At 34.7% G+C, this 27604-nt stretch overlaps 1 protein-coding gene across 1 annotated transcript; it reads right to left on the reverse strand.

Moving 5' to 3' along the window:
* Window positions 1-370: 370 nt before the first annotated feature.
* Window positions 371-26412, reverse strand: LOC149085647 (uncharacterized). The gene is made up of 6 exons (XM_089232452.1): window positions 26232-26412; window positions 18787-18995; window positions 15190-15276; window positions 11367-11444; window positions 5571-5684; window positions 371-790 (listed from the first exon to the last, which is right to left on the reverse strand). Exons 1-6 carry the CDS (start codon window positions 26295-26297, stop codon window positions 583-585), a joined length of 762 nt encoding a protein of 253 aa, XP_089088578.1. The 5' UTR covers window positions 26298-26412; the 3' UTR covers window positions 371-582.
* Window positions 26413-27604: the final 1192 nt, after the last annotated feature.

Genomic DNA, 27604 nt, shown 5'->3' on the forward strand with positions numbered 1-27604 from the left:
ATTTTAGAAATTTCTGTATTACAATATGGCAGAACTCTGGAAAATTAACTTGTAATAAAGCAACTTATTTAAAAAGGTAAAATCTGCATTGCAAAAAATTTTCACACAGCAACTTTTCTAAGAATTGCAGACAGTATACAATCTTTTAACAGAAAACCAGTTTAAGACATCTGATACAAACTATATAAAAATTACTCATGTTTAAGAATCACAGCAGTATTAACAGATCTGAATATATTTATTAAAATACACAAACTTTACACATTCAACAAAAATCTGTTATTGAAAATTCCACATTCAATTATGATCTATAATTGAATTTTTTAACCATATATTTCAATTTTCATACTAAAAAACAAAATTCTCACAGTGACATTTTAAATGCATAATTTTATTGATTTGAAGAGAAAAAAAACTAGCATACAAATATAACAAGATCAGAGAATGTGATCACAAAAATTGAAAGAAAGAAATCTTCAAATCAATAGTTTTAAAACTTTACAGTATAAAAAAATACCCCTGACATAAAGAACAACTGCATTACACACCATTTCACGAAATAGTTTTCTATAGGTTTTATAGCTAACATTCATGGCGACTTTTCTTTTGTCGAGAGCGAGATCTAGAAGTTTGTATACCACATTTGGAAGATGAAGATGACCTACGGCCATATATTTTCTTTATTTCTCGTCTTGTCTGTTCATAATCACTAGAACTAGAGGTGGGGCTGGATGATAAGCTCGAACTATCACTAGAACTGGAGCTGCTAGATGAGCTTCGTCTTACATTTCTGAAAATATAATGAATGCATCTCCATTACTGCAATATCTACTACATAACTTCAGCTAGTGATAAAGATCTACATGCCTATAGTGTGTTTGTGGTTAAGTTTGCAGTGAAAAGAAGGATAGAGAAAGTATAGTCCCTTTTTATATGAAAGGCTGTTAAAAAGCATAACACTGAAAATTTATAGGTCTATGATTTTGGAAAAAAAAATTTAAAAACTTTGTTTAAAACCAGTGGATTAAATTTAAAACTGATTAATCTGAAAAAAATATTCGTTACAAATGTGCAAAAAACAACTGCACCCACAGTATGTGTCTATATCCCCAAAAAATTACATGTTTGTATCTTGTCACTTTCTCCAGTCAAAAAAAAATTAAGCCATGATATGGGTATTCACTTTTGAGTTATAGATTCAAAAGAACCCCCAATCCATTATGTACTTTGTTATGGGGTTTCAATGAATTTAGATGCTCACTCATTCATTGCAGAAAGCCTTTCTGTCAACATAAATAATGCCACTAAAACCTCTAGATGAGGTATCTGTTTCTTGAATGTCAAGGGAGTTTGAGAAAGGCCAATCAGAGGTCTGTTTTGGATGTATTTTTTTCTCGTTATCAAGTTTGTGGTAGTAGTGTGGCATTGAAAGCAAGCAGATCATTCCTCCACAGCCAGGGAGAACATTAGTAATCAACCATTATCGGCCAAATATTAAATATCACTGCTGGCCTTTCAAAAACAATTTTTACAGTAAAAATTACCATGATAAAACCACAACTGTTCTCTAAGCTTTGACCAAATGGCACTAAAACCAATAGAGCACACATGGAATATATTCACTATTTGGGGCAAATGAGTGACATGTTCCATCTAAAATATTGTCAAAAAATATATACGTCATGCTAAAAAAAGTTTTTTTAATAGCTCTTCACTAACTTCTAATTCATCTATTCCCGCAAAAAAAATGGTTTTGAAAATTCTATTTTAATTTCCAAAAGTATCAATCACAGAAATTTTTATGAATTTTTCTTTTAGCTTTTTCATGTGAAGAATGTTTTTCTCTATGAGCTTTGCAAGAATCAGCACATTATATGAGGCTTTTGTTATAGCAATGAGTGCTGTGTAGTTTCGTCATAGTTTTCCCTTCACCGAAAACTTAATGAAAAAACCTATAGAAAAATTTTACAAAAGCTGAAAAAAACATTTAATTTCAAATAAAAAAGATCCTAACAATAATTTAATTAATCCTAATTTTAAGTTTTCACCACTTGTATACAATAATATCTAAGTTATTATTATCATAGATTACTATTGTGGTATAAAATATATATAGAATAACAAGTTTTATAATTAAAATTCACAAGACGTGTTACATGAAAATAAACCATTTTATTTTCTACATAAGTTACACAGTAGTAAATCTATGGCAACACATAATCCAATAATGGTCACTATCTGTGTATCTCCCCAGAAGAAAAGAACACCTTTATAGCAGTAGAGGGGTGATTATGCTAAAGAAACCTTTATTAACTGGTGTTATACCAAACTCCAGCTAGTTTCCTTGACCCTTACAGCAACAATTTTACGAGATATCTCGTCTAACTTGATGCTTTTTATTTCAGCAATTACAACAAAGACTTCACCTTAAAAATTTCATTATAAAGGCAATAATAAGCCCAAATACCAGCCTTGTGATTTTTTAAAACTAAAATATGTTTTCCATTCTCCCTCCAACCTGTCAAGTCATCTGTCATTGAATAATTATTGGAGGAGTCACCCTTCTTTCAGTATGACAATACAAGGAGAGAAAATGTGTTTTCCTTTCCTTTCAGGAGAGTGTAAATAATAGAAAACATCAGAATTTTTTCTTCTCTGAATTGAGTGGGAAAGCACTTATCAGGAGAAAATCAGAAAAATATTCTAGAAAAAAGTTGAGGGATTTCCATTATGGCAGTTATGATTTGCCCCAAAGTAGAATATGCCAAAATCTGTGACATACGTCGCAGAACAATCTGAAAAAATGTGGTAATTTTCTATTGCAGAACATTTCCAGGCAGCTAAGGGTTTGTTGCAGAACAATGCAATGCTTTGGAGATGATGCGGATTAGTGAAATTTTAAAACTACTTGAAGGGCTAAGGCTCAATTATATTTACTTTACTAGCTATTCGACAGCGAGCACTGAGCAAACATTCAATTACCCATAACTAGTAAAATCACATCATTTTCTTTTTTTATTGTCCTCTTTCTCTTTTGATGCGAGCCAAAGCAAGTAGAAAGCAACCACACCGATATTGCACTTGGGCAAGACCTGTGAGTTTGAGCCCTTTCATATGCCAATAATACAAAAAACAGCAATATTGGGACCCTGAAAATATGCGGGCCTTGAGTACATGCCCCATTCACCCATGCGAGAAACACTGCACCCTCAAAAATGCCAGCGGGTAGTTAGGGCCTATGCCAGAAATTCAAAGAACGTGACACATGAAGAAACATTTTTTTAAATTTCAGCTTCACGTTACAAATTTTATAAAAGAATTTTTACACAACTTTTTTATGAAACTTGAAAAATGTAACCTTGACATGAAAGATGTTTCTCTTGAAAATGAACTTTTTTTTTTGTGGGGGGGGGGTTAAATTCCAGAGAGAGAATAATCCTTGTTTAAAAAAATTTACCCCTCATATTCCTGAAAAATCAAAATACTTTAAATCTGTGTCAGTAGTCTGAGTTGGAGATGGGACCAAGACCTCCTCTCAGAATTTCTGAAAACTCTGAATATCTAGAAAATGACTGAGGGGGAGGACATTGTATTCCTATATTTATTTTATGGTAACTACGTATGTATAAGGAAAAAATTTACAATAAAAGTAGTAACAAAATACAAGGTCCATGATTAGGCTACCCGGTTCGTCGCTGGTAAAAATCTACCATTCCTGTTGTGGATTTTACCGATACGGGTATTTTCATTTAATGAAATACAGAAATAGTTTTAACTGTTTTTTCTTTGTTCTTAATTAATTATCGATTAGGGCTCTAGCCTGGGACCCAATATGAAAGGGTTTTTTTACCCTACAAACTTACTATGGAGGAGCTTGTGAAAACTTCTGGCCAGGGGGTCCATCAAAGCTGCATTAAGAGTGGCTTTTACTTTCAAACCACTATGGGGTCTACTGTAGACCTCAGCCCAGGAATCAAGATCCCCAAACTGAAATTGCTCACTTTTATGGGGGGGGGGGGGGGGGGGGGAAGAAATAAAACACTCTTGCGAAAAAATTGAAACACAGGTTTTGATAAGTAATTCAAAAAATTTCTAGCACCTTGGATTATCTGGAACCTCAAACTTTCAAGTCTTGAATTATCAAGATCTTCTGTAACCTTTTTTTCCTGCTGCTATTATTTTTACCTGTCCCATTTCTTTGACCATTTCAGTTTTTAGTACAGACAATGATTTACCAAAATCTTAATCTAACAAATGTGACTTGTGTTCAGAGCACACATTAAAAAAGTTCATTGTAGCTAAATAACCAACATATGCAGGCTCTGACAATTCAATGCCATACAGTGGAATCCTGTTATAATGAGCTCCAACGGACTGAAGAAATCACTTCGTTATAACAAAATTTCATTATAAAGGAATTTCCAATTTTGACATTTGTTTAAAAAATTTTGTTGTAGCAGAATCTGATTATAAGGGGGAAATTTTTTGTTTTAGATAATAAAAAGAATGAAGTTAAATTTCAAAAATAACAAATCAAGTAGGCATTGAATTTTCTGGATAAGTTTCACTTATTTAACATATTTGAAGCAAATCTAATTTTTTGTGTGCAAGTATTGTGGAAGCCGAGAAAACAAATTTCCTCAAGTATATGCATGCACAAACGTGTGCAATGCTTGAAATATTTTGCATCCAACAGCACATTGTATGTCACATGCAAATTCTTGTCTTTACTCATATGAGTAAACTGATAACTATCACATTTCAGGAATGAGTTTTCTGAAACCATGTATGTTTCTGGTAAATGTCTGGAACAAATGTCCTGTAAAGACAGCTGTATCCACATCTCGAAAATTTGAGAAAGTCCAGTCTTTTTCCATGATCCTATATGACTATGTTTGCCTTTGAAATTCCAACTTGGTCCTATTTTTCAAAAATGTTGAAAGAGCAGACAGATGTGTTTATCTTCTCCAGCATCAACTTGAGAAATGATCTTAAGTTTTTCTTTAATTAAAAACTATTTCCTTCCGAAGCCATTCATTTTGAAACAAGAAATATGGAACATTCCGAATGCTTACCACAGATTTTAGTTCTTCTCACCCCCCCCCCCCCCCACAAGCCATAGAAAAACAACCTTATTTCCCAACAATTCAGCAAGTGAATTATTCTCTAAAACTGATTTTAAGTGATCATTTTTGAAACGTTATGTACACTTTCGTTGATTTTCAGAAGCTTTATGAATTTGTTATATATTGTCTATATAAACTTATTGAAGGAATTAGAAAAGTTTTTGTTACAATGAGATTTTTTCAAAAGCAGTATTCATCAAAACTGGATTCGACTGTACATACATACTATTACTTGCATCACACCACTGTGCGAATTACAATCAAACTTACTCTGATGCAACCTCAAAGTGTATCTCAAGATTAATATTTTGAGTTGCTTTCCAAAAATTAGGTTTGAGTTTAGAATTAAATTTTAGGAAATATTAAACGTGAACTTGATCAGAGATTGTTAAGTTTACTTCAAAATTACAAAAAATTTTGACTGTGAGAAAGGGAAAATCTCACCTTCTTGATCGGCTTTGGTTATCCGAGTACGAGGAAGAAATAGATGATGAAGGCGATGAAGAACATGTTCTCGGTGCGTCAGGATATAGTTTTCTATAACCACTATGGTCCCACCTTTAACAGATTACAAAAACAATACTTGCAATCGGATCAATTCACAATGTAAATTTAAACACAAGTTACTTCATTTGACAATAACAGCAGAGCTTCACAAATTGAAAAAATATTTAGGCGCCAGCTAAATTTCTTAGGAGCCAAGCATGGTTTTTGCTTAAAAAAGATTCTAAATAATAGGATTTTTTACTTTCCTGGGATATAACAACTTTTTTTCATGTTAAAAGATAAATTATGATGAATCAGACATTTTTTTTCCATCCAGACTCCAATTCTGCAACCACATGCAGAAAATTTTAGGGTCCAATACAGATTTGTCAAGTTCTGGTAACAGTCTGTTAATATGAACATGTTTGGCGATAGAATCATGCGAAGAATCACAAATACAGTGAAATCTTGATAACATGATACTCTACTACTACTACTAAACCAGACATGTACCTCGTCTATATTCCTCTGCGGAACCAATTCTAACGAATTGGTACATGTTGGAGTGTATGTGTAGTGAAACCTGGCGTGAAGCTTGTTTCTGTGTAATGCTGCCATCTGCCACCAGTTTTTCTACATAGAGTGAAGTGTAATGATTGAATGATTTATCATTGTAGGCCTGTTGCTCTCCATAGTGAGACTTTTTAATGGGGAGATCGACTCGAAGTTGGGAACCACAGGAAACCAACTTCAGGATAACATGATACTCTGCAGACCAAGTGAAAATATCACTGTAGAGCAGCAGTTCTCAACTTTTTTGACTCACAGAGCCCCTTTTTTTTTTTTAAATAAATAACGTGATCTTCACGTATTCCCAAGGGATCAGCATGATCCATCCAGGGAATTTGTTAGTGTTAGTAGACATCCATGCCAAACCGGGATTCGAACCCAGACTTGCACAGTGAGAAGCTAGTTCCCTAACCACTCGACTGCCTTACTTTTCAGTATATAATTTCTGTGGCGGAGCCCTTTCTGCATATAATTTTTATGGCTGACCCCTGTAGACCTCTTTTTTTTTTTATTCATCTACCAAATTTACTGATTTATTTTATTTTCCTCGAGTTGCCGCGGAACACAGGTTGAGAACCGCTGCTGTAGAGGGATTATCATTATATCAAGATGCAGTAGTTTAATTTAACAGGAATTTCCAAACAAATGTAAAAAAATATATCTTTGTAGAGGGATTCATCGTTATATAAAGTGTCATTGTAGTGAGGTTCTGATATATATGTTACTGCCAAAGTACAAAATCTACCACTCATGGGCGGAGATGGGGGGGGCATTGCCCCCCCAGTGTTAAAGGTGGAGTTGAATGATCTAATGTATATATGAATTGACATCATCTTGCCCCCCCCCCCCCAGCAATAATGACCATGCCCCCCAGACTTCCAAGTCTATCTCCTATGCTACCACTATGTAAAATGCTTAGTTTTGGGCAAGGTACGAAATAAAGGTTTTTAACATTATCAAACATGTAATTAATGTATAACTGATGATTGATCTTGTTACACAAATGTTAATCTGCTTATCAATTGTGATACTGTGTTTTATCTGAACGCACACACTATCATACTTTGCCATAGCATATGAAACTCATCACAGAGAGCATCAAGCCTACAACAGTACAAATATTCAGGCATTCACCTCATAGTTTGAAAGATAGATGGCATCACTAAAAATTCACACAAAACACTACATGCCCCCCTTCCAGACTGTTAAGTACACATGCACACTTCGAGCACAACTCATTTGGTAGTAAAATGCCCACAGCAATGGGCAGAGTTAAACATAAACAGGGGTGGGAAGTGACTAAGTCCACTTTGGAGCAGCAAGATTCAGGATTCGGAGCAGTTTTGGAGCAGCAAATATGGGATTCGGAGCAGATATTTATAAATTGGAACAGTGAAATTAACAAGAATATTTTCGTTAACCCTCAACCCTTTTCAAAATAAAACTGCACTGTCTTTTGATATCAAACATCTTTTCGTCAGATTGATTTTTGTTTTTGGTGTTTTAGGCTTTTGACACCTTGTTTGAAAGAGCAGCGGTCATAAAATTTTTTGCACCCGCCTATTTAAGATGATTTTGCTTACTTACTGAGGGCACTATTTGCTGCCTTGAACAGCAGCACTTCAAATGAGCTAAAACATTTTTATAAGTTTTCAATTTTTTTATACTTGAAAAGATTTTGTTGCAAAATGGGAGAGAATTTCGGAAGAATCAACACGATGTTTGGCGATTCAGCACTCATTATCTGGCGAGATTGGCGATCTGACACTCGTTATTTGGCGATATTGACGATTTAACGCTCGTTATTCGCCAAAGTTTCTAAACTAACATTCGTAATTCGGCGGACATGCGCTTTTTACTCCCGGAATGAAATTTTTTTTCACGAAACATCGGGATTTAACACAATGACGATCGACTACAGTAATTTCTGTTACTTCCAGTGGCGACTTTTTTTTTTAAACGGAAACACTCGCATTTGCACTTTGACGCTGAAAGACATTGCAAACCATCTTCAGTTCGACGATCGCGGATGAGGGGCCGATAATTTAAGGCGGTAGTTTAGATATAGTGGAATAAAACACGCTCTTCTCGGAAAGAATCGTTTCGTAGCTAGCTGGAGCAAAAAAAATTTTTCGTCCTTTCCGAAATTCCGGGCATACTGAAGCAAAATTCGCTATTTGGCGCAGAAAAATACGAAAATACGCTATTGGAGCAGGATGGCGCAAGATATTAGTTTTGGCGCAATTGGCGCAGAGTTCCCACCCCTGCATAAATATAGTACGTAACATCCTGCTCAGTTTGGTGATTTTTTAATGAATAGTATGACAGTAATTTAGCAAAATGAGTGAAATGCTTTAATTCAGGCTACTTTCCCCTATATCACACCATCTCATATACAGTGATACCTCGGCTAACAAAGATAATTCGTTCTGGAGGTTTCTATGGAAAATCATTTAATTTGTTCCAGGTGCTGCACAAAATTTAAAGATATATTTTTTAAACACTAAATAATAGTATAAAAAGACAAAAACTTATCGAAGGGTAAAATGAACAACTTCAAAATTGGATGAATGAGAATTTATGGGAAATGAAATATACTGAAGATTTTTTTATATTTTTACATTATGTACACAACAAGCACTGAAATTTGTTTTATTTAGTCACTAAAGCTGATGTTGAATCAACCTAGTCAAGTTCCTAGGTGTCGCCATCCATTTGTGATTTAAACATCTCATTTGTGTCTCTGTAAAACCTGTCAGTTTCAACACCTCTACATCCTGGAAACCTCCCTACATAGGACAGTTTTGAATGGAACTGACCATGTAACTGGTTCCATTAATCCTATAACATAGTGAGTCCACAATACAGTACCTTAATATCTTGGGCAACTCCCTAACTTGGACAGATTTTAATGGAACAATAGATGTTCGACTTAGACAGGTTTTACTGCAGATGGAAAAGATAAGCTCCTAGAATGTCCAGACCACTGAGATGCTAAAAGTCTTGCCCTGAAAGAACATGTGATCTGAAAACATTGATTTTTTTTTAAACCCTTAGATCATAGTTTTCCAACTTTTTTTGTCCCATTGCCCCCTTCTTCAGAAATTTTTTTCTCCCATCGCCCCCCAACGCAATCTAACCCACAGGATCCTATGTTAAACCCGTAGCTTCTACCGCTCCCTTGGAACATTCCATTGCCCCCCCCCCAGGGGGCGTTAATGCCCACGTTGGGAATCACTGCCTTAGATGCACAAACTGGGTAATTTTTGTCCAAAGAAAAATAGGTCCCTTGGAAGATCATATCATTTTATTCAGTTGTGTGTAGTTTATGTGTTGTGTGTGTGTGTTTTTTTTGTTTTGTTTTGCTGTTATGCAGGGTTTTCACTCAAAAAATTATACAAAATTTGATGGGGGGCTAACCCCCCCCCCCCCCCAGACAACATAATAATCTTCTTTTTTTTAAATAAAATAAAACATTCATAGAATTATTTCGGTATCTAAAAAGATTGACTCAAGCCAAAGAAGAATGACAGAAACGACTTGGTAACAAAAACAATTTTTGGCCAAAACAGTGAGCTAGCAACGACACATAATTTTTTTCTGTCTCTCCTCATAATATATATCACATTCTTTTTTGGAGTCTGTCAACTATCTTTGATAATACACAGCAAATTATGAAGACATGTACGTTTTTACGAATGACGCTATTTCGAGACCACTTTCAAAAGCGCAGTGCAAAATGTGTAAATTGCTACAAGGTCCAATATAAATAGATCAAGGTGAACCGGACAGTTTTACTGTGCACTGTCTATCTTTTTATTTAAGGGATTTGTTCACATTTTACTGTTCAATACCATGATTGTTTTTGATAAATGATGCACTTTCATTTCTAGCTCTTTGCTGAGCTTTTTAAACATTGTTTATGGCTCTGCTTGCCCTAAAAATTCAAAAGACAATCGAATGCTATTGAGTAGCATCAGAATCACGCCAAACCTAGAAGAGCCTATGTATTCAACTGCTTTGTTATGCAAACTATTGTTTCACCTATACTCAAAATGTGCACCATAATTTTGAATGATGAATGTTAGTTATTATCCAAGACTATGAAGTAGTAAATACAAAATTATTTTCCCATCCAGACAGAAGTTTTTAATCACTACTCTACTTGTTCAACCCCCAAACTAAGCAAAAGAAAAATTAATAAACCAAATGGTCCACATATATCCCCTCCAAATAACTTGAAAAATTATACAATTTTTGCTTTGGCAGAATCATTAATTGTAATCTACTATATTTGTGTTATTTGATTCAGCAATATATAATGATTTCCTCCTCAATTAACATCAACTACAAAAATTTTGTTGATAGGATTTGGTAAAAAAAAGTAAGACAAGTGGGAGCACTGGTTGCGTCTTTGTATTGTATTCATATGTGTGAAGATGATAATAAAATGTTGATTTATGAAAAAAAAGATATCTTTTAGCATAGGAGTGAAGAAAGACATTACATCTAAAGGTTGAAAAGGCATTTTCTATTAGCTGAATTTTTCACATTTTACATGAAATGGTTCAAAACTTTCAGACAGAGAAGTGGAGGTACATCTAGAAAAATTTTTCGAGTTAGACATGAGTTAATCTGGCTCAAGTTATAGCAATTTTGATAATGGCATACGCTTGCTGTTTTATTTTAGCACATGCATTCATATCATTAGCCGAGGCAGAAAGACCTGTTAGCTGAAAAATTCGTAAGCCAAGTCATTTGTTAGGCAAGGTATCAATGCATAATACTTGCTGTGCGTATTAGATATGTATGTACACAGTACAAAACCCTGAATAAACATTACCCCTGGGAACATTCTTTGAAATGTTCCCACACACACACACAGCATCTATTTACCATAAACATTAAGGGGTTGTTAGCAACATTTTTGTCTTATTAAGCATCTATATTTCACTGTTCCCAAAAACATTTGAATATAAAAAATAATTTCCTTATTAATATATAAAAATAAAATTATTACTCAGAAAACTGACATCAGCTAGCAGAGTTCTGAATATATATCAGATTCTACTTATACTTCATAATAAGTTGAGTTCAAATGAATAAATGAATATTTTTTCCTCATATTAAAATTCTAACAACATGATAGATTGTATTGACTTCAAAAAAATAAAAATCCCTTACCTGTCTACATCAGAACGATTTTTCTTTCGCTTTTTTTGTGATGGTGGAGATCTGGATCTAGTCATTTGCTTCTTTTTGCTGGAACAAAAATTGAAGAAATGATCAAATAAGAAGTGTTTTACGCAATAGTTTGGCGAAATTATTATTTGAAAAACAATAAATTTGTGTTTCCAAATATTTGAATGACAAAATCCTTCAATCACGCTTGAATTTGCACATTGAAGTAGAACTCTATTATACTTTGGATATGTGCAAACATGGTTTGTCCAATATCATATAATCTGATACGACGAACAAGAATTCTCAGATTGTTTCTATGATACAGTAGATTCTCACTAATCTGGCACACATAAGACTATAACAGTTATGGTTTAAATAACAGTCATGATGTTCTTGTTGCCCCAACCAAGCAATCAGCTATAGGGGATTTGTTTGTTCGAGTTGTTAAGTAAAATATTCTTTATTTTACTAGTGAAATTTTTTCACCTTTATTACCATCAGAAGGGAAAATTTCAGATTTTGATGGTACCGTGAAAAATAATTATCACAGAGAAAACTGATGCTGGTTAACAAAATATTTCAAAAAATGAGAGAGTGTTAATCGAGGCTCTACTGTAATTATACAAACTTCTCTTAAGCATGCAGTGACATATTTTTTACTCTCATACCAACAAGTATCCCATCTGAAAACGCCAAATGCAAAAACTAGAGTACCGCTGAGCCAAATTCTGATTTTACTGCATATACAAAAAAAATATATATATATATATTTTATATAAACTAGTCAGGATAAAAATAGAAAAATGCTATCTGCCTGTTTGGTCAAAGTGTATGGGCACCTACAAATATTTATATGTGATTTCTGAATTCTGGTCTGCATACATTGAAAAACTGGACCCAACCCAATTCATGTCTCAGAGAGATATGGAAAAGGCCTCAAAGAATGGGTGTATCCGGAAATCATATTGATTTTTTGAAAAACAACAAATCTTGAATAGAGGAGTAAGGGGTCATTCAAGTATTATGTCATCATCAATGGGGTTCCGATATGCTGACGATTGATGACAAGGGAGAAGGTTTAGATGATGCTTACGTCATCAACCACCCTTTATGAAAATATGAAATATTCTTAATGCCATAATGTGCACCAAAAACTCACGTGACTTGTGTATGTGACACAAGCCAACGTGAGTGATCTGAAAATGCACCATGGAGCATTTAAATGCTCTGGAATTGTGCCACAGATCACTTAAGCGATCTGTAAATGTGCTGCATAGTTCATTTTTACAAAATTAGGTTTGAGGGGGCAGGCCACATTTGGTCCGCAGGCTTAGAGGGCGGGTCACAATGAATTTTTAAAAAGACATTTTGAGTAGTTTTTTAGTTTAGGATGGTTTAAAATTAATTATGCGCTCATAAAGTACATCAAAGAAGTTCGGTGGCTTTAATTAACCATTTTTTGAAGCAGAAATAGGCAGATAAATAACTTGGAAGTTCAAGAAGGAAAAAAAATTGAAACACCTAACGCCCATCAAAAAAGAAAAAAAAAACCTATACATTTGTTTCTTTCATAATTTGTACAGGAAGTTGCCATAATGGTTTTCTATGGATTTTTGTCCCTCAAAAAAAAGAGGACGATATCACATGATCTAAAAAGCCTCATTGAAGAAAACCGAGCAGAGCCGGGTATTATAGCTAGTTGATTATAACAACATAAAGGTATTTTCTTTTGGAATTGCAATTTAAAAAAATATATTATTTGCATTAAAAAATAAATTTTTGGTCGTCGAGGAGGGAGGCTCAAGCCCCTATGCCCCCACCCCTCGTATGTCTCTGATCCCACCAATATGCGTTAGGAGGCAGGGGTCAGAGCCGATGACGAAATTTTGCAGAGACAAGGGGGGAGGTCAGTTTTGCTGATGGGGAGGACAGGGCCGAAACTAGACAGGTGCACCAGACAGGACCCACCTGGAAGGGAAACCCAAAATGGGCCAGACGGGGCCTAAATTCAAATTCTTGCCCGGGGTAGAGAAATGGATAGCTAGGGGCAAAAGGGTAAAAAATGGCTAAAAATTTGTGACGCGTAATACTTGAACGCCACCCTAAACAATAGCACCCATGTAATGCACATGAAGTTCTGATGAAATCTAGAATCCTAGATTCGTCTTTAAACACGTCTGTGTAGTTAGTCCCATGTATAGTCCCAAAATGGGCCAGAAAAAATCATACACAACACTAAATACGCACTCAGACTGTTAGGTACACATACTTACACTTCCGGCACAACTCACTAAGTAGTAAATTGCCCATGGCGATAGACCTGAGTTGTGCTCGGCTTCAAAAAAAAAAGTTAGTCCCATGTGTTTGGTCATGTGTCCATTCATGTTGAGACGTCTGTATCAAGCATCCATGCAATCATCTCAAGAGTGTCTTGTCTGATTTACTAGACTAAGCAGTACTATTTTTTTAGTGCAGCCACCGCGACTTCTTTATCAAAGGACAACAGCATCAGACAACTTTTAAGTTTCAGACGTGTTTCACAAAGGCTCTTTTTCAATATGCCATATCATGTTTTTTTAGTAAATCCCAGAGCGCCACCCGACAAACCAGTCACGACCCAGGCTCTGTCCCTCCAGGGATATAAGCCTTTTACCCTTGCGGGTTGGATCGCGCTGGGGAGCCAGAGCGCCACCCAGCACGTCTTTACTGGCATCCCAAAAAGGACAGTCATTTGGGGGGGGGGTGCTTTTGTAAAAGATGATCTCCCCATCTTTTACAAAAGCTTAAAAAATACAATAGAAATGGACAAACAAGGTTAAGTACAGTATGGTCTTTGTAAATTATGTTCTTTTCCCCCTTCCTGGAAAAAGTTAAAATGATGGGCCTGATCCCGAGGATTCTGAAGAATATAAGATCAAGATTTTAACACTGGAGAATATTTTGAAGTCTAGATGATTTGCATTTGGCATTTTTACTGTGCACAGACATTGTCTATGACAATTTTTACATTATGTCAGGAGTTCTCAGACTTTTTCCACTCGTGTAGCATCCCTTTTCCCTATTTAAGGCTTATCCGCAGCTCCCTAGAGTTGTTTAACAAAGAATCTCTTCAAAAAATCTTATCATTATGTGACATTACATTTGAAAAATTTGTGGGAGCTTTGATTTTATAAAGATTTCTCGATTCCGCATGGTTATTCTGATGTTCTGACTTTTTATGCCTCGAGCTGTTTTTATCGTGAAGGGTTGCAGACAATTAAATTATGTGCCGATGCTTATGTATTTTGGAGAGAAGCAGCAGTTCAAATTTTTTCTTTAATTCTGATTTTCCAGGACTTCAGTCAGGTTTCAAGGTAGCAGCGATTGATGCACAGAGTTGGCTATAATTTTTTTGTAGAGAATCAAATGAGTCTCTAATGTTGGCTAATATGACCATTTGGTAATATTAACTAACATCGTGGATACAACACAATCTTACTGTGTTGAAAGATGAAAGTCAAGAAATTAATGCACAATTAAACCCTGATTTAATTCCATTTATTCCACAGAATTCTGGCATTATAGCAAGTTTGGCATTGAACCATGGTTTTGCATGTGTAAGACCTGGAAATTGAAGATTTGTTCAATGAAAATTTCTGGCGCTAAGCAGGTTTGGCATGACATCAGGGAATACTATAGCAGGGTTCGACTAACTTGTTAGTGTTTTACTCAAGGTGGCCAATTTATTTATATTATAAACATGTGTATATGCATAGGAGCCTAGTGGCAAATATGTATAACAATCTAATTACAAAAAAGTAGGAACATTTAGAATCATGGTTACCTTTTTTTCTTTGGCACTTTTTGCATAGGCTTTTCACAATCATATTTGATGTTGGGGTAGAGCTCTTCAAAACCACTGTGGTCCCATCTGGAAGAAAATTGCGTAAACTGCTAACCTATCTATATAATTGATTTAACAAAACTGATTATAGCCAATAGAGTTAATAAATAAATTTAAGTTGCTCTCAATCAATGTTAATAACTGCAAACATTGAATAATGACGATTCCTAACATAGGGAAGTAAATGTCACTCATCCATTTTGGAGCTTTCAGTTTTGGAACAGAAATTTTGAAAATGGAGCAGGATCTGGAATTTAAGGAGTAATTTTTCCCTAAAATGCTGAAAGTGTTGCCAAAAATGGTTAGAACAGATAATTCTAAATAAATTTCCTTCACAAATAAATTAAAAAGGCCATTTAAAATTTTTCTGAAGTATCTGTCACTGCTAAAACATACAATATATATTGACAAAACCAATTATTTAACTTTTTTCAAAACGTGCACATGCATGCTGAAAGCCAAAGCGAGAATTTATGCTCCTACCCCCCTTTTCCGCGACAACATAAAATAGCACAATAAAAAAATCACTCAAAATTTCATTTAAATACAACGACCCTCCCCTATACACACTGGAAGCTAGAAGCTCAGGCCACATAAGCTCCACCTCCACCAAGCAACTTTGAGAGAAAGCCGAACGAATTTAAAATAATTCATTAACATTTAAATGCAATCTATCTCTGCATATACCCTTTTAGCAGAATTGTTAAAAAACTTTTTTTGAAAAAAATTAATTCTATTAATGCTATTAGTTAATGCCATAGTTTTTTTTGTTTAAATATAAGCATTAACATTAAAAACAATAGAATTTCTGAAAAATTCTTTTAATTTATTATATAATTACTAAAAATAAAATGTTTATAATTTAATTAACACTATATATTCTCATGTTAATTAATCTACAAATATTTCTTCTATTTAAAAAAAAAACACATTTTTAAATTTAATTATTTTTTGCTTAACTCAATGAATTACTTTGTGTTTGAATATTGTTAATGTTATAATTAACCATATAATATAAAGATGTTTTTTCCAGTTACGTTCAGTATGCTTAATTAGGAAGCTGTTTTGCAAAAACTGTGATAAAAATATATTGAATATAATGTATTTAATGAAGCATAAATGATGCAGATTAATTGGCGATGATTTGCAATATATACAATTTTAGATTACAACTAAAGTTCTCATTTCAAAACACTAGAAAAAAGAACCATTGTCAGAATGACTTGAAAATTTACATGAAATTCCTAAAGCAATGGAATTTTCTATGGCAAAGGGGAAAATACTTAAAAATTTAAAATTAATGACACTGTATTCGTCCAACACGTGGAAAATGTACTCCCACAATGGAAACGATAGCTAGTCAGGCCAAAATGATAACCTAATAATTAGCATTGCATGATTTCTGGGAAACATCACAAAAAAAGGAAGTAATTGAACAAATAACTACTACTTATTCAAGAAATATTAAATGTGTTTTCCACCGTATTCTGGCTACGAGATGAAAGCACAAAAATGCTTGTTCAACAACAGATCAGAGTATGCCATGGTCATGATGTGGATTTGCTTGCACTTCACTAAAGTTTGCAATCCAACCACTGTTTATATGTTCATAGTATTTTGTGGTACCCCCCCCCCCCAAGCCAGAATTTACAAGGTGTCAGGTGAACTGGTGGCCGATCAGGTGTCGTGTCATCCTGTTATTGTTAAAATGGTTCTTCAGCAGCTGCTTTGCTGGTATTGCAATGTGCATCTTGATAAAAGTGCTATCCACACACTGATGCTGTTGAAGTGCCGAAATGATGTGGTTGTACAAAATAGATTGTACTGCTGGTCAAGAGTACAGCATCATCTACTTACAATTTTTTCACTACTTGCACCTTTTTTTCTTTTGTTTTGCCAAATAAATTTCCATTGCTTCAGGAGTATCCAGGCAAATTTTCAAGTGATTCTGACCAGTAGTTCTTATTGCATAGTTTTAGAATCAAAACTTTAATTCTAATCACCCAGTATATAGCTGATTATTTTTCATAAATCTGTTACTGCTATACAGTAGAACCTTGATAGAGGATCAGAATGTAGCCAAAGGTAAGAAAATGTGGTACGAATGAGAAATTTTGGCTTCTGTATAGCTTTAAATAACTAAGAAACTTTATATGAAAAACAAAATATATATATATATATATATATATATATATATATATATATATATATATATATTTCCCCCCCCCTTCTATATATTCAGGCCACTTTTACGAGGCTTTTTGGAAAAAACCACTTGTACCATCTAATACCATTTAAAGATGTACCATCAGAATGTACTCAAGAATACAAAATGTGGTAAAAATTAAAAATTTTGGCTAACAATTAACCAATATGATATTTTTAAAAGAAATAAAATTATATTTAGACCACTTTCATCTGATTTTTTGAAAAAAACCAAACTGGTTTCTGTCATAATCACACTCATTTTAATCACACATTTTTTTTAAAAAAAGCCACTTTGCTAAAAGTTTTAACGGTTTTAACTTAAAACCAAGGTTTAAACGACACAAGCCTGCATTTCAGGTTGTACTTTTGGTCGTCTAGCAACCCTAGACCAAAGCCATAGCATGCCTTCTTGGGGCCCTCCTTGAAAGGGTTATGAAAGATTATTATGCAAAATAAGTGTACATTTTCTGTTCCCCATTCAGTTCAGGGCTTCCGGAAAGTGCCTTGTTTGCACCAGTCTAGTTATAGCCTGCCTAGACCCTCCCTACCAATGTTTTTATCATATCAGAGTTCTTTTGGCATCTATGACGAAACATTCAAAACAAGCTCCGTGGACACACCTGCTGAAAATGCATCTTGCGCATGAAAATCTCCTGAACACACCACGGATCTGTATTAACCTGGGTTCATACTGGCCTTGTTGTGTTGCAAAGCATTACGATGTGTAGCAATGGTAGGCTCAAATCAGAGCAGAAGAGTCTACAACAACATTAAATGGAGAGAGGTGTGAGTGATTGAGCACCTTGTTCCACACAGAGCACCTTCTAGTACCTGAATGACCATTGTGCCAAACAGCAATCTGTGTCAGAAGAACACCGTCCAAATAGAATGTACATGAATAAGCCAATTTCTTTGCAGACTGCATTATTTCTTATGCCGCAAACAGACACATAAGATCAAAGCTGGGTAAAATAAAAGAAATTAGAGGGACTGTTGCTTACAAGAACCGAAATCATTGTGTGTGTGTGAAGTTGTCTCTCAATACTGGTGTCCCCTTCTCAAAGCACTCAATCGACACTGTATTAATAACACGTGGTACATCCTATCCATATTGTTGAAATTTTAAACACTTCGATCATATCTCCAGACAGTAATGGCATATTAATGTGCCACCACTATCAATTTTTTCAACATGTTCACAACATTGAGTCTCACTTCATAGCTCAAGCATCGTGTATCAAGAGCCCGACAAATAGCACTCAATTTGAACTCTTACTACTTGAAAAATAGTTAAATAGTTAGACAAAGAGAAAAGGCATCAAACGTTACTTTTCTAGAGCTTCAGCTTTAGATTTTGCTTTCTCAAGCTTTGCAATCTGCTTTTCCCTCATCTTTTTTTTTTGTTTTTGTTGTTCTCGCTTTCTTTTTTCAGCATGGTGCTTGCAAAGATGGCGTTTTCGTATTACGTCATCAGACACCATCATTGTGAGCCCTTTTTCTAACTCGAACTGCCGCCATGTCAGCTTTTCTTCCTGTATCTGTGATGAATGAACATAAAAAAATTTAAAAAGGAAAATAATCTTTCAAGCTAATAAAGTAGGCTATCAATAAATTTAATATAAAACAATCATTGTTTACTCATTAAATCTAATAATTGCTTACACTGTGGACCAAATTTCTTTTTAGAACCAAAATTTTTCTTTAACCCTTTCAGTTCCGATGGCACTTTAAAATATCACTAACTTTTAACCCCGTAACAGCCCTTACATAAGCTGTAATACCTTACATGTTGGGAGTTAGGATTTTGAAGAATGAAAGCTGTATAACTACTTTAAAATTACCAGATCACAGCAAAAAATGTGGAACTGTTTTTCAAATATGACGAAGATTTATGAATAAAGATTCACTTTCGCGGTCATCATTGTAAGCAGTTATAATTGCAAATTTGCACAGGCATATTACTAAGGAAAAAGTTGAGGTGAACACATAATTTTTTCTTTCCATTTTCCAAACTCATTATGTCCATGTTTCAGTACATGTCACCATTTTTGTAAAACAATATCTATGTTTCAAATACCAAGGAATTTTGTTATACTTATTACTTTACTGACCATGTGACAGTGTCATACAACAACTCATATTGAAATATAATTTGAATGCAAGGTTTTTTTTCAGAACTAGTAAATAAAATCTTGATACAGTGAAGCCTGTGTATAATGATGCTGTCTATAACAATAAACTTGCCTATAACAATATTTTCTTTGGTCCTGGTAGAATTCTTATTTAATAACAAATAGAGCTAATTTTCAAACTGTCTACAACGATAACATGTCTATAAACAATATTTCTTTTAGGTCCCTGCGGTATTGTTATAGAAAGATTTCACTGTAGAAATATACCCTGTATATTAAAAGAATATCAATAAGGATTGTCGTTGCATCTGCAAACTATCATCACAGTGCACCACCAGATTTATACTGTTCTTGATATATTTTGCAAATCCAAGCTTTTATGTGTTTGCGACCAAAAATGTTTATAGTAGATTAATTAGAGATGTGAGGTGAGAATACTCTCAGAGAACTGGATTAAATAATTTTTTCAATCTAAAAATTGAAAACTTTTCTCCTGAATGTAAAAATTGGAGAATAATCGAGAATATTCATTTTTCTTTTAAATAATTTAAATTTTTTACTAATATTGTTTATATTGTCAAATATAAATCAGTTTTCATTGCCTGAAACATTTACAACAAAACAATTTTTGGTATAATCACCCCCGATGACAACTTTTTAGTTCGAGAATATTCTCAGAATATTCTCCAGGTCATGATGAGAGCTTTTAAAAGTTTGGTTATAAAGATTTTGATTATAAAGAGTGTTTTTGGTTATAAGACTTTTGGTTATAAAGGGTTTGGTTATAAAGAGAAACCATTAAATTAAAAAATTATTTTAAAATTAGATAAATTTTCAGAAATAAGTTCACAACACAAAAGAAATTAAATCAAAGTTGATTGATGAAGGAAGCAATTACACAATCACTTTCATTCTAAGAAGATACAGAACTGTCGTTTTTTTCAATGCACAATACACTTAAATTCTGCATCACTCCCTTTTTTTTTAAAGTTGTGTAATTCAGCCCTGTTGGTTTAATTTTCTTGCTTTCAAACTTTAATATTGTGGTCTACAAACTTCAATATACCCATCTTCTTGACTGGAAGAGAGACAGGGACAGAGAATATTCTTGAGAATATCCTCTCAATGGACTACTATTATAAATTACTAAAGAATATTCTTATCAAAAATAATTATTATACAAAAATAATAATTATTATTTTCAAGTTATTTATTGAGATTATTTATTATAATACATGTTATTACATATATTCTTGATAATACTCTTTGGAAAGATTTCAGTAACTGAAGAATATTCTCATCGAGGAGAGAATATTCTCTGGAAGGACTATTATTAATAACTTCACAATAATTCTTATTATTTTCTATAAGAATATTCCCCAGTAATTTATGAAAGTAGTCCTTCCAGAGAATATTCTCAAGGATATTATATGTAACTATATTATAAATAAGAGGAGAATATTCTCATCAAGAACTTATAAGAACATTCTGAAGTTATTTATAGGCCTAATAATAGAGAGTCCTAGCAGAGAATATTCTCAAATATTCTCCTCGAAAGATCATTCTCGAGAATTTTACATCTCTAAGATTAATTAATAAAATTCAATTGGATGTTTCACCTCGATGAAAGTGCTTCGTGCATTAAACTATTGTATATTACACCCCCACAAAGTTTTCCCCTTAGAAATATATGCTACAAATTATGATTTCTTTTGAAATGAATAAATATTGCTGCAACTGCATTATTCAGCATATTTGAATTTGTAATTTTCATTTTTATCATAAGTAAGCTAGTGATGAAGGTACTTTAACCGCTTGCCTGACGTGCCCAAGTCAGACAAAGGTATCCACCTCTTCCCGAAGTTATGCCTGGACACAGTAACTTTTTACGCCTCTGTTTCTGATTTGCCTCTGTGCTTTCTTCCATCAGAAAGTTTTTTTTTTTTACTCATTAGGTGTCTATAGCATACTTCACACCAACGACAGTAGGTGAAAACTTTTATAACTGTATATTTTCAAATGTCAATAGTATGTATTCAAATGTTTCAAATGTCTTAGTATGTCAATTTCTCTTTCGTCATTACATTCTCAAAATTTAAAAAAAAAAGACATTTTCTGCGCAGCATAACATTTAAAAACAGGCAGACAATTGGTTAAAAGCATCACATCCATTTTTTTTAAATTAGTTAGTATACAGTAGACTAATTTTTAGAGAAAAAAAAATATTTTTGATTTTTTAGTTAGAACTAAAACAACCTTTCACGAAATTAACATGATACAGTAGACTCTTGCTAATCCAGCACATATCAGACCAGGCTGTGCCGGATTAGTGGAACTTAATTGAAAAAGCCCACTTAAAGAACTTCTGCGCACAGACTTGAAGTGACATCTTCCTCTTCTAAGCTCGAATGAAACCTGCTTAAAAATGCAGAATTGCTGGACAGGCCGGATTGGCGTGGCTAGATTATCGAGAGTCTACTGTAATTATTATTATTTTCATAATGTGGTACTGAAAAGGTTAAAGCTCTCAAGCAATCTATCCCAAATCAGTTCCACATTGCACCATGTCTTTTTAATCATCTAAGGAAAACAGGAATATGCAAATTGAATGGGCCAATGCTTTTATTCACTAAATGTTTTAGCGATCGATGAGGTTAATCACAACTTTCAATCACAATGTATTAAAATCGATCTGAGGAAGAAAAGGGGTTGTCACCTATAGCTCATACGTAAATCAGGGCTTCACAAATCTGGAAAAAAAAAAATTGATGACAACCAGAAATTTCTTAGCCAAGCACAATTTTTTCGACAAAAATAATCATTTTCCTAAACTTTTAAAGTCAAAAACTTTTGTGTTGTGACTCCTCAGATTCCAATTGAGTAAAAAAAATTGAGCGCCAGGACTTTCTAAATTGCCATGGTGACTTAGCACCTGGGATTTGGCAAGCCCTGACACGAGTTGAACAATAATAATTTTCTATGAAGGTCAAACATGAACACTGTGAACACCATTCGCATTGAATGAAGTAAATCACATTTTTAGCACTGTTTATCAGCGCTATAAAAAAATACATCCTCACAGCTATCAATGTAGAATGCCCAATTGAAGTAGAAATCTATTTGGTTAAACGCCACTGGTAAACCAGGATCAAAAAGTCATTGATTCAGAAAATTTTCATAAGTGAATCACAACCTGACATAATATTACAAATGGAAGTATTATATAAGAAATACCAAAAAATCATTCTTTCACTTGCAAAATGTGAGTGCCGATTTGAGCAAAGAAAGTAACTGTAGGAATTTTTGTGCGAGTCGATAAAAACACATTTTTCACTTTTCCACTCTGCTCATCTTTGCGTGAGGGATTTTATATTAGAATAATTTTGTAGAGAGAGGATTTGAAACTGACTAGTGTGTTATCAAATTAGATATAATATCAAGTGCAATATGCAAAAACATGAAAATATTGCGAGAGCTTTACAATGTTGAGGTGGGAGGCTCGAACCCAATATTTCTATAGGTATTATTTAGATAATGGCAAATATTGAGTGGGCTCAGGCTTAAGAATCCGATACAAGTTTACGCTTATGATAATTTGACATTAAAGAGTTCACAAGAAGTTCATTTTAGGCTACTTGCTTACCTGCAAGTGCATCTCGTACACATTCCTCTGTAGAAATAGAACAGGGTATTGGTCTACACTTCCCTTGGCGACTTCTTCCCGAGGATAAGTCTCCACGGCCGACATAATAGTGCTGGAATGCCATATCTTTTTCACATTTTCAAGGAATTATCGATTCCAGGTGATGCCAGTTCCACAGGATTTTCAAATTTCTAGAACAATCAATTCCAGATGGTGCCAGCACTAGTTCCGCCAAACAGGTTACTGCTTCTGCATCTTTTTGTTATTTGAAACAATCGTCATTCCATTTCATTTCATTCTTCCACGCCCAGATTATTTTCTTCTCCCATCAACGGGCATTGTTCTATTTGTTATCATTTCTTGTTATCACTTTTATGCTCAATCAATTTATTATTTAAAAGAAAGTCAGGTTTTATTTTTCTATGCATCAAGTATTTATTTATACAACAGGAAAAAATATTGTTTATTTATTCAAGAGTCTTGATACCTTATGTTGTGTTGACGTTTAGCCTTCAGGGTCATTGCGTGCCTTCCCGGGATGCCGGGCAGACTTTTCTAGAAGAGGACCCTCCTTGAAAATGTTATTATGACAAATGAGAGGGAAATTTTTATGGGGATCCTGGGGCAGTGCCCCGGCTGCCCCAGCCTAGTTATTGCCCAGTTTTTCCATCATTATGTTTTCTATGCTGGAGATTTTTTTTCTCACCATCCGTAGCATCCGACGACCTTGGCGATTTTTTTGTCAGGCCATGGGATGTGTTTGGCACTGAAAAAATAAGTCTAAAAAAATCAAGTGGTGACCAATATCCCAGCTGTTCTGTGGAATTTCTAACAAATCAAAACAAGCCGGAATGTTTGTTGCGAGTGCTGTGTGGTCCTAAATATATTTATGTTGTCAGAGTTGTGCTTGCTTCATGTTTTTACTGGTGCTTTGCCATCCAGCTTCCATATTTTGAAGTGAAGATGGTGAATGCTTGAATTTTCATGCTATGTAAGTACCGTGATGGAAAACTGTTTGCTCTATTTCTCAAATGGAAGACCAGATCGCAATCGTGCCTCAAAGTTGGAAAACCACTTGAAAACCAACTTCTGCCGACCACCACTATGCCAGCAACAGAGTTACAAACCTGGATCTTCACGAAAGGAGTCCAGCACGATGCCCACTGGGGCCAGGCATAGAGTTACCAGATTTGAGAAATGAGAAGGCCTGCATCCTTATTAACATCACTTTTCTCAAATTTCACAACAGATGGCTCCATTATTCTGACCAGTAAAACCGGCCCCAACAATAATTTTTACCAACTAAAAGAAAAACAGAAAAAATTCTGGGAATTTTGAAGGCTATTGGTCAGTAGGGGAAAAAAACACAAAACACTCATAGCAATGAAGAAATTTTTGCATCAAAGTGAAAAAAGAAGAAAACAGAAGGACAAAAAAGAAGGGGAAAAAAATAATTCCAGAAACCTTAAAAGAAGGACAAAAGCGCGAATTTTCCGAAACATAGGACACTTGAAATAACATAAAAAAAAGGAGGACATCTAGCCAGGCACGGCACCCACAAGGGTGATGCTGACAGGGCCCCCAGGACAACTACAATCATTTTTCATACTAAAAATTCACTGTAGAAGGACCCATGAAAAGTCATTTTGGGGACCCACTAAATATTCTGGCCATGTGGCCAGGAGTTTATTAGACCTTTCCATTTCTGATGATTATTGATTATATCACTCTCTGTTATTCATACGAATGTTTCAACAACTGCAAAGGTGAATACAGTAAAGATGATGCAAAAATTCCAAAAAGGAAATTTGACTGCCTCTGCGGGGAATCAAACCAATGTCATCTCGAATGCCAATTAAGCTGCTGTACCACTATAGAAGCAATGAACTTCTTTTCTTTGGGCTTGTTTGCACTGAACTGAACCATAAATGGACAGTTAAGCCTAACTCAGCACACACACCAACTCCAGCTATATCACATGCAATTTACTGCCGTTAATGAGTTGAATTGGAAATTAAAGTGCCATCTATAATTGTCACCTCAAGCTCATTCGAGAAAATATCTCGTTATCTATATTCTTCCCCAGATTTCAACCTGAAACCTGACGGCAAGCTTTGTGGCGGTAGATGAACATATTATTGTACACCCACACTGAGTTGACCTCTGGCTACATCATGAAACGTTCCGCAACGAGTGATTCCATTTATCTTCTTTCAGTAAAAAAAGTCGCAAGGAAATTAGAGCAGGTGGATATTTGCCATTCGTGTCTTTTGCACTATTTTAGCAATTTTTTTCTTTCCATTTCCCATCATTTCCCCTTCTTGGAAAATTAACCCTCATTTCACGCGTCAATGTCAGAGGCCAACTCATTAGGGCATACAATACCATTGCATTGAAACAATACAATGGTCATTATACAAATGGTTATTATACAATGGGGTCAAACAGGTCACAACAGCACTGCTCACATACTGACATTTGCCACCACATGGTGATTTATCACCTGGCGTGTGAGAGAACGTGGATTCAAATTCCTGTAAATGCAGTCACATTTTCTTTCCCGCATTCATCTTCACATCAGCCAGTTGATACCTTTGTAGCTTGTCAACAAAAACTAAATGAACACATTGTACAAATTAATATTCACTGAACAAATTAATATTGAATTAAAGATTTCACACTTGCCAAATTTTATATATATAATTTATACCAGAGGCTGAGCTATTAAAACATGGATTATTGTCCGGGTTTGATTCTATATCATAAATGATACTAATTTGTTTATACTTTGATACATTGCGCATGTTACGGTAAATGGTTATTATACATTGATAATAACCAGATTTTTTCGGTAGTTATGCAAAATAACCGAACGTTTTGGCCGGTTATTATGGATAATAACCAGATTTATCACATTTATCATAACATATATACGAAGCAAATTACTTTCAGTGAAGCATATGGAAAGTGTTTAGGTACACAAACAAATAAAAACTTACTCTGTTATGGAAGTTAACTGTATTAATAGACTTCTTCAAGAGCTCTTTCCCTGCATATGAAACCATATTATCGACGAAATATCACTGCATGGTCGTTACACACGCAATTGTCCACTCTTATTTCACAACATTCAGGACACCACTGATCCCACTGTCCGGAATATTTCACGGAGCCCTAGGCAAGCTAAGCAAACAGACGATGAAACTTACGATTTTTTTTAATAGCGAAATTCACCTGCTGGCTCATTTACGATAAAATAGTACTGATGATTGTCTGGAAATGAAATTGCGAAGAAGTCAAAGGCGTCTCGTCATGCTTTGCCGCGGAAGTCAAAGCTGCATTAAGAGAACTTTCAAGCGGCTTTGCGCGGAAGTAACGGGCGACGCAATTTTCGCGTCATTCCTTGTTCAGCAGCGGTTGAATAAGGGCAAGAGTTTCAAGCGGCTTTGAGTGAGGGCGTATCGATGTTTGTTTTTTCACAACGTGTTAATATTGAGCCCAGTTGTTTTTCCCTATTATTGCTATCCTGGCATATCAGTTCGTTATGTATATGTGCTTATGATAGGGCAACCACTCAATCCATATAATTTGTAATTTATTTCATGCTTTTCTCTCAAAATCTTCCTTCAAATATATGAGTCGAGAGCTGTTCCCGGTCTAGGGGTTCAGGCAGTGTTTTAGTGAAAATCATGCTTCTGTAATGTGTTCTGTGTAAAAATGGTAATTCAGTGTCCTCCTGATACAGTCCGTGAGAAACCAATACTCTCAAGGGAGTCTCCATTAAAGTGGTGATTCTCAACCTTTTTGGAAGCCTGCGGAATGGTTGATTTTTTCCCCTTAGTGGAAGGCCCAAAGTGGTTGAAGAATTTCTTTATCCAGCTTTGAGAAGGCCTGGTACATGACTAATGGAAAATGAATGAGGGGAAAAATTAAACTGATTTGTGGTTTGGCATTTGAGAAACACTGAATTATAAGACAACGAACCGGTTGTAGGACGCCCGGGACAGACTTTTCCTTAAGGCCCCTCTTAAAAAGATATTATATTAGGCAAAACAAATGTAAACTTTTGTTGACCGTCCCCTATCATTCGGGTCGGGCCCAGGCACAATGCCCTGATTACCCCATCCTAGTTATGGCCCTCCTCCTGGCTTGCAACTGTCCTTGATCATTAAGACTTCAAATGTACAAAGAATTCTAAAATTATATCCTTTCCAATTGAAGAGTTATTGCTTCCGAAGCAGTAGTTCTTAACGTAGGCGGAGATTGACTTGGAAGTCTGGGGGGGGCAAGGTCATTATTGCTGGGGGGGGGCACGATGATGATGATGTCAATTCATCTATACATATATACATTAGATCAGTCGACTCCACGT

This window comes from Pholcus phalangioides, unplaced genomic scaffold (assembly GCF_987345545.1).
Source record: "Pholcus phalangioides strain wild (caught in Gottingen) unplaced genomic scaffold, Ppha-v1.0 ptg000006l_1, whole genome shotgun sequence".
Classification (NCBI taxonomy): Eukaryota; Metazoa; Arthropoda; class Arachnida; order Araneae; family Pholcidae; genus Pholcus; species Pholcus phalangioides.

Bases quoted from the DNA above. Each gene is read 5' to 3' on its own strand.
- LOC149085647 (XM_089232452.1), bottom strand. From the start codon at position 26,297: ATGGTTTCATATGCAGGGAAAGAGCTCTTGAAGAAGTCTATTAATACA. The intron at 18,996-26,231 runs GTAAGTTTTTAT...CATTCATCACAG, and splicing joins CAGTTAACTTCCATAACAGA to ATACAGGAAGAAAAGCTGAC. The intron at 5,685-11,366 runs GTAAGGGATTTT...AATCTGTTAAAG, and splicing joins AATCGTTCTGATGTAGACAG to GTGGGACCATAGTGGTTATA.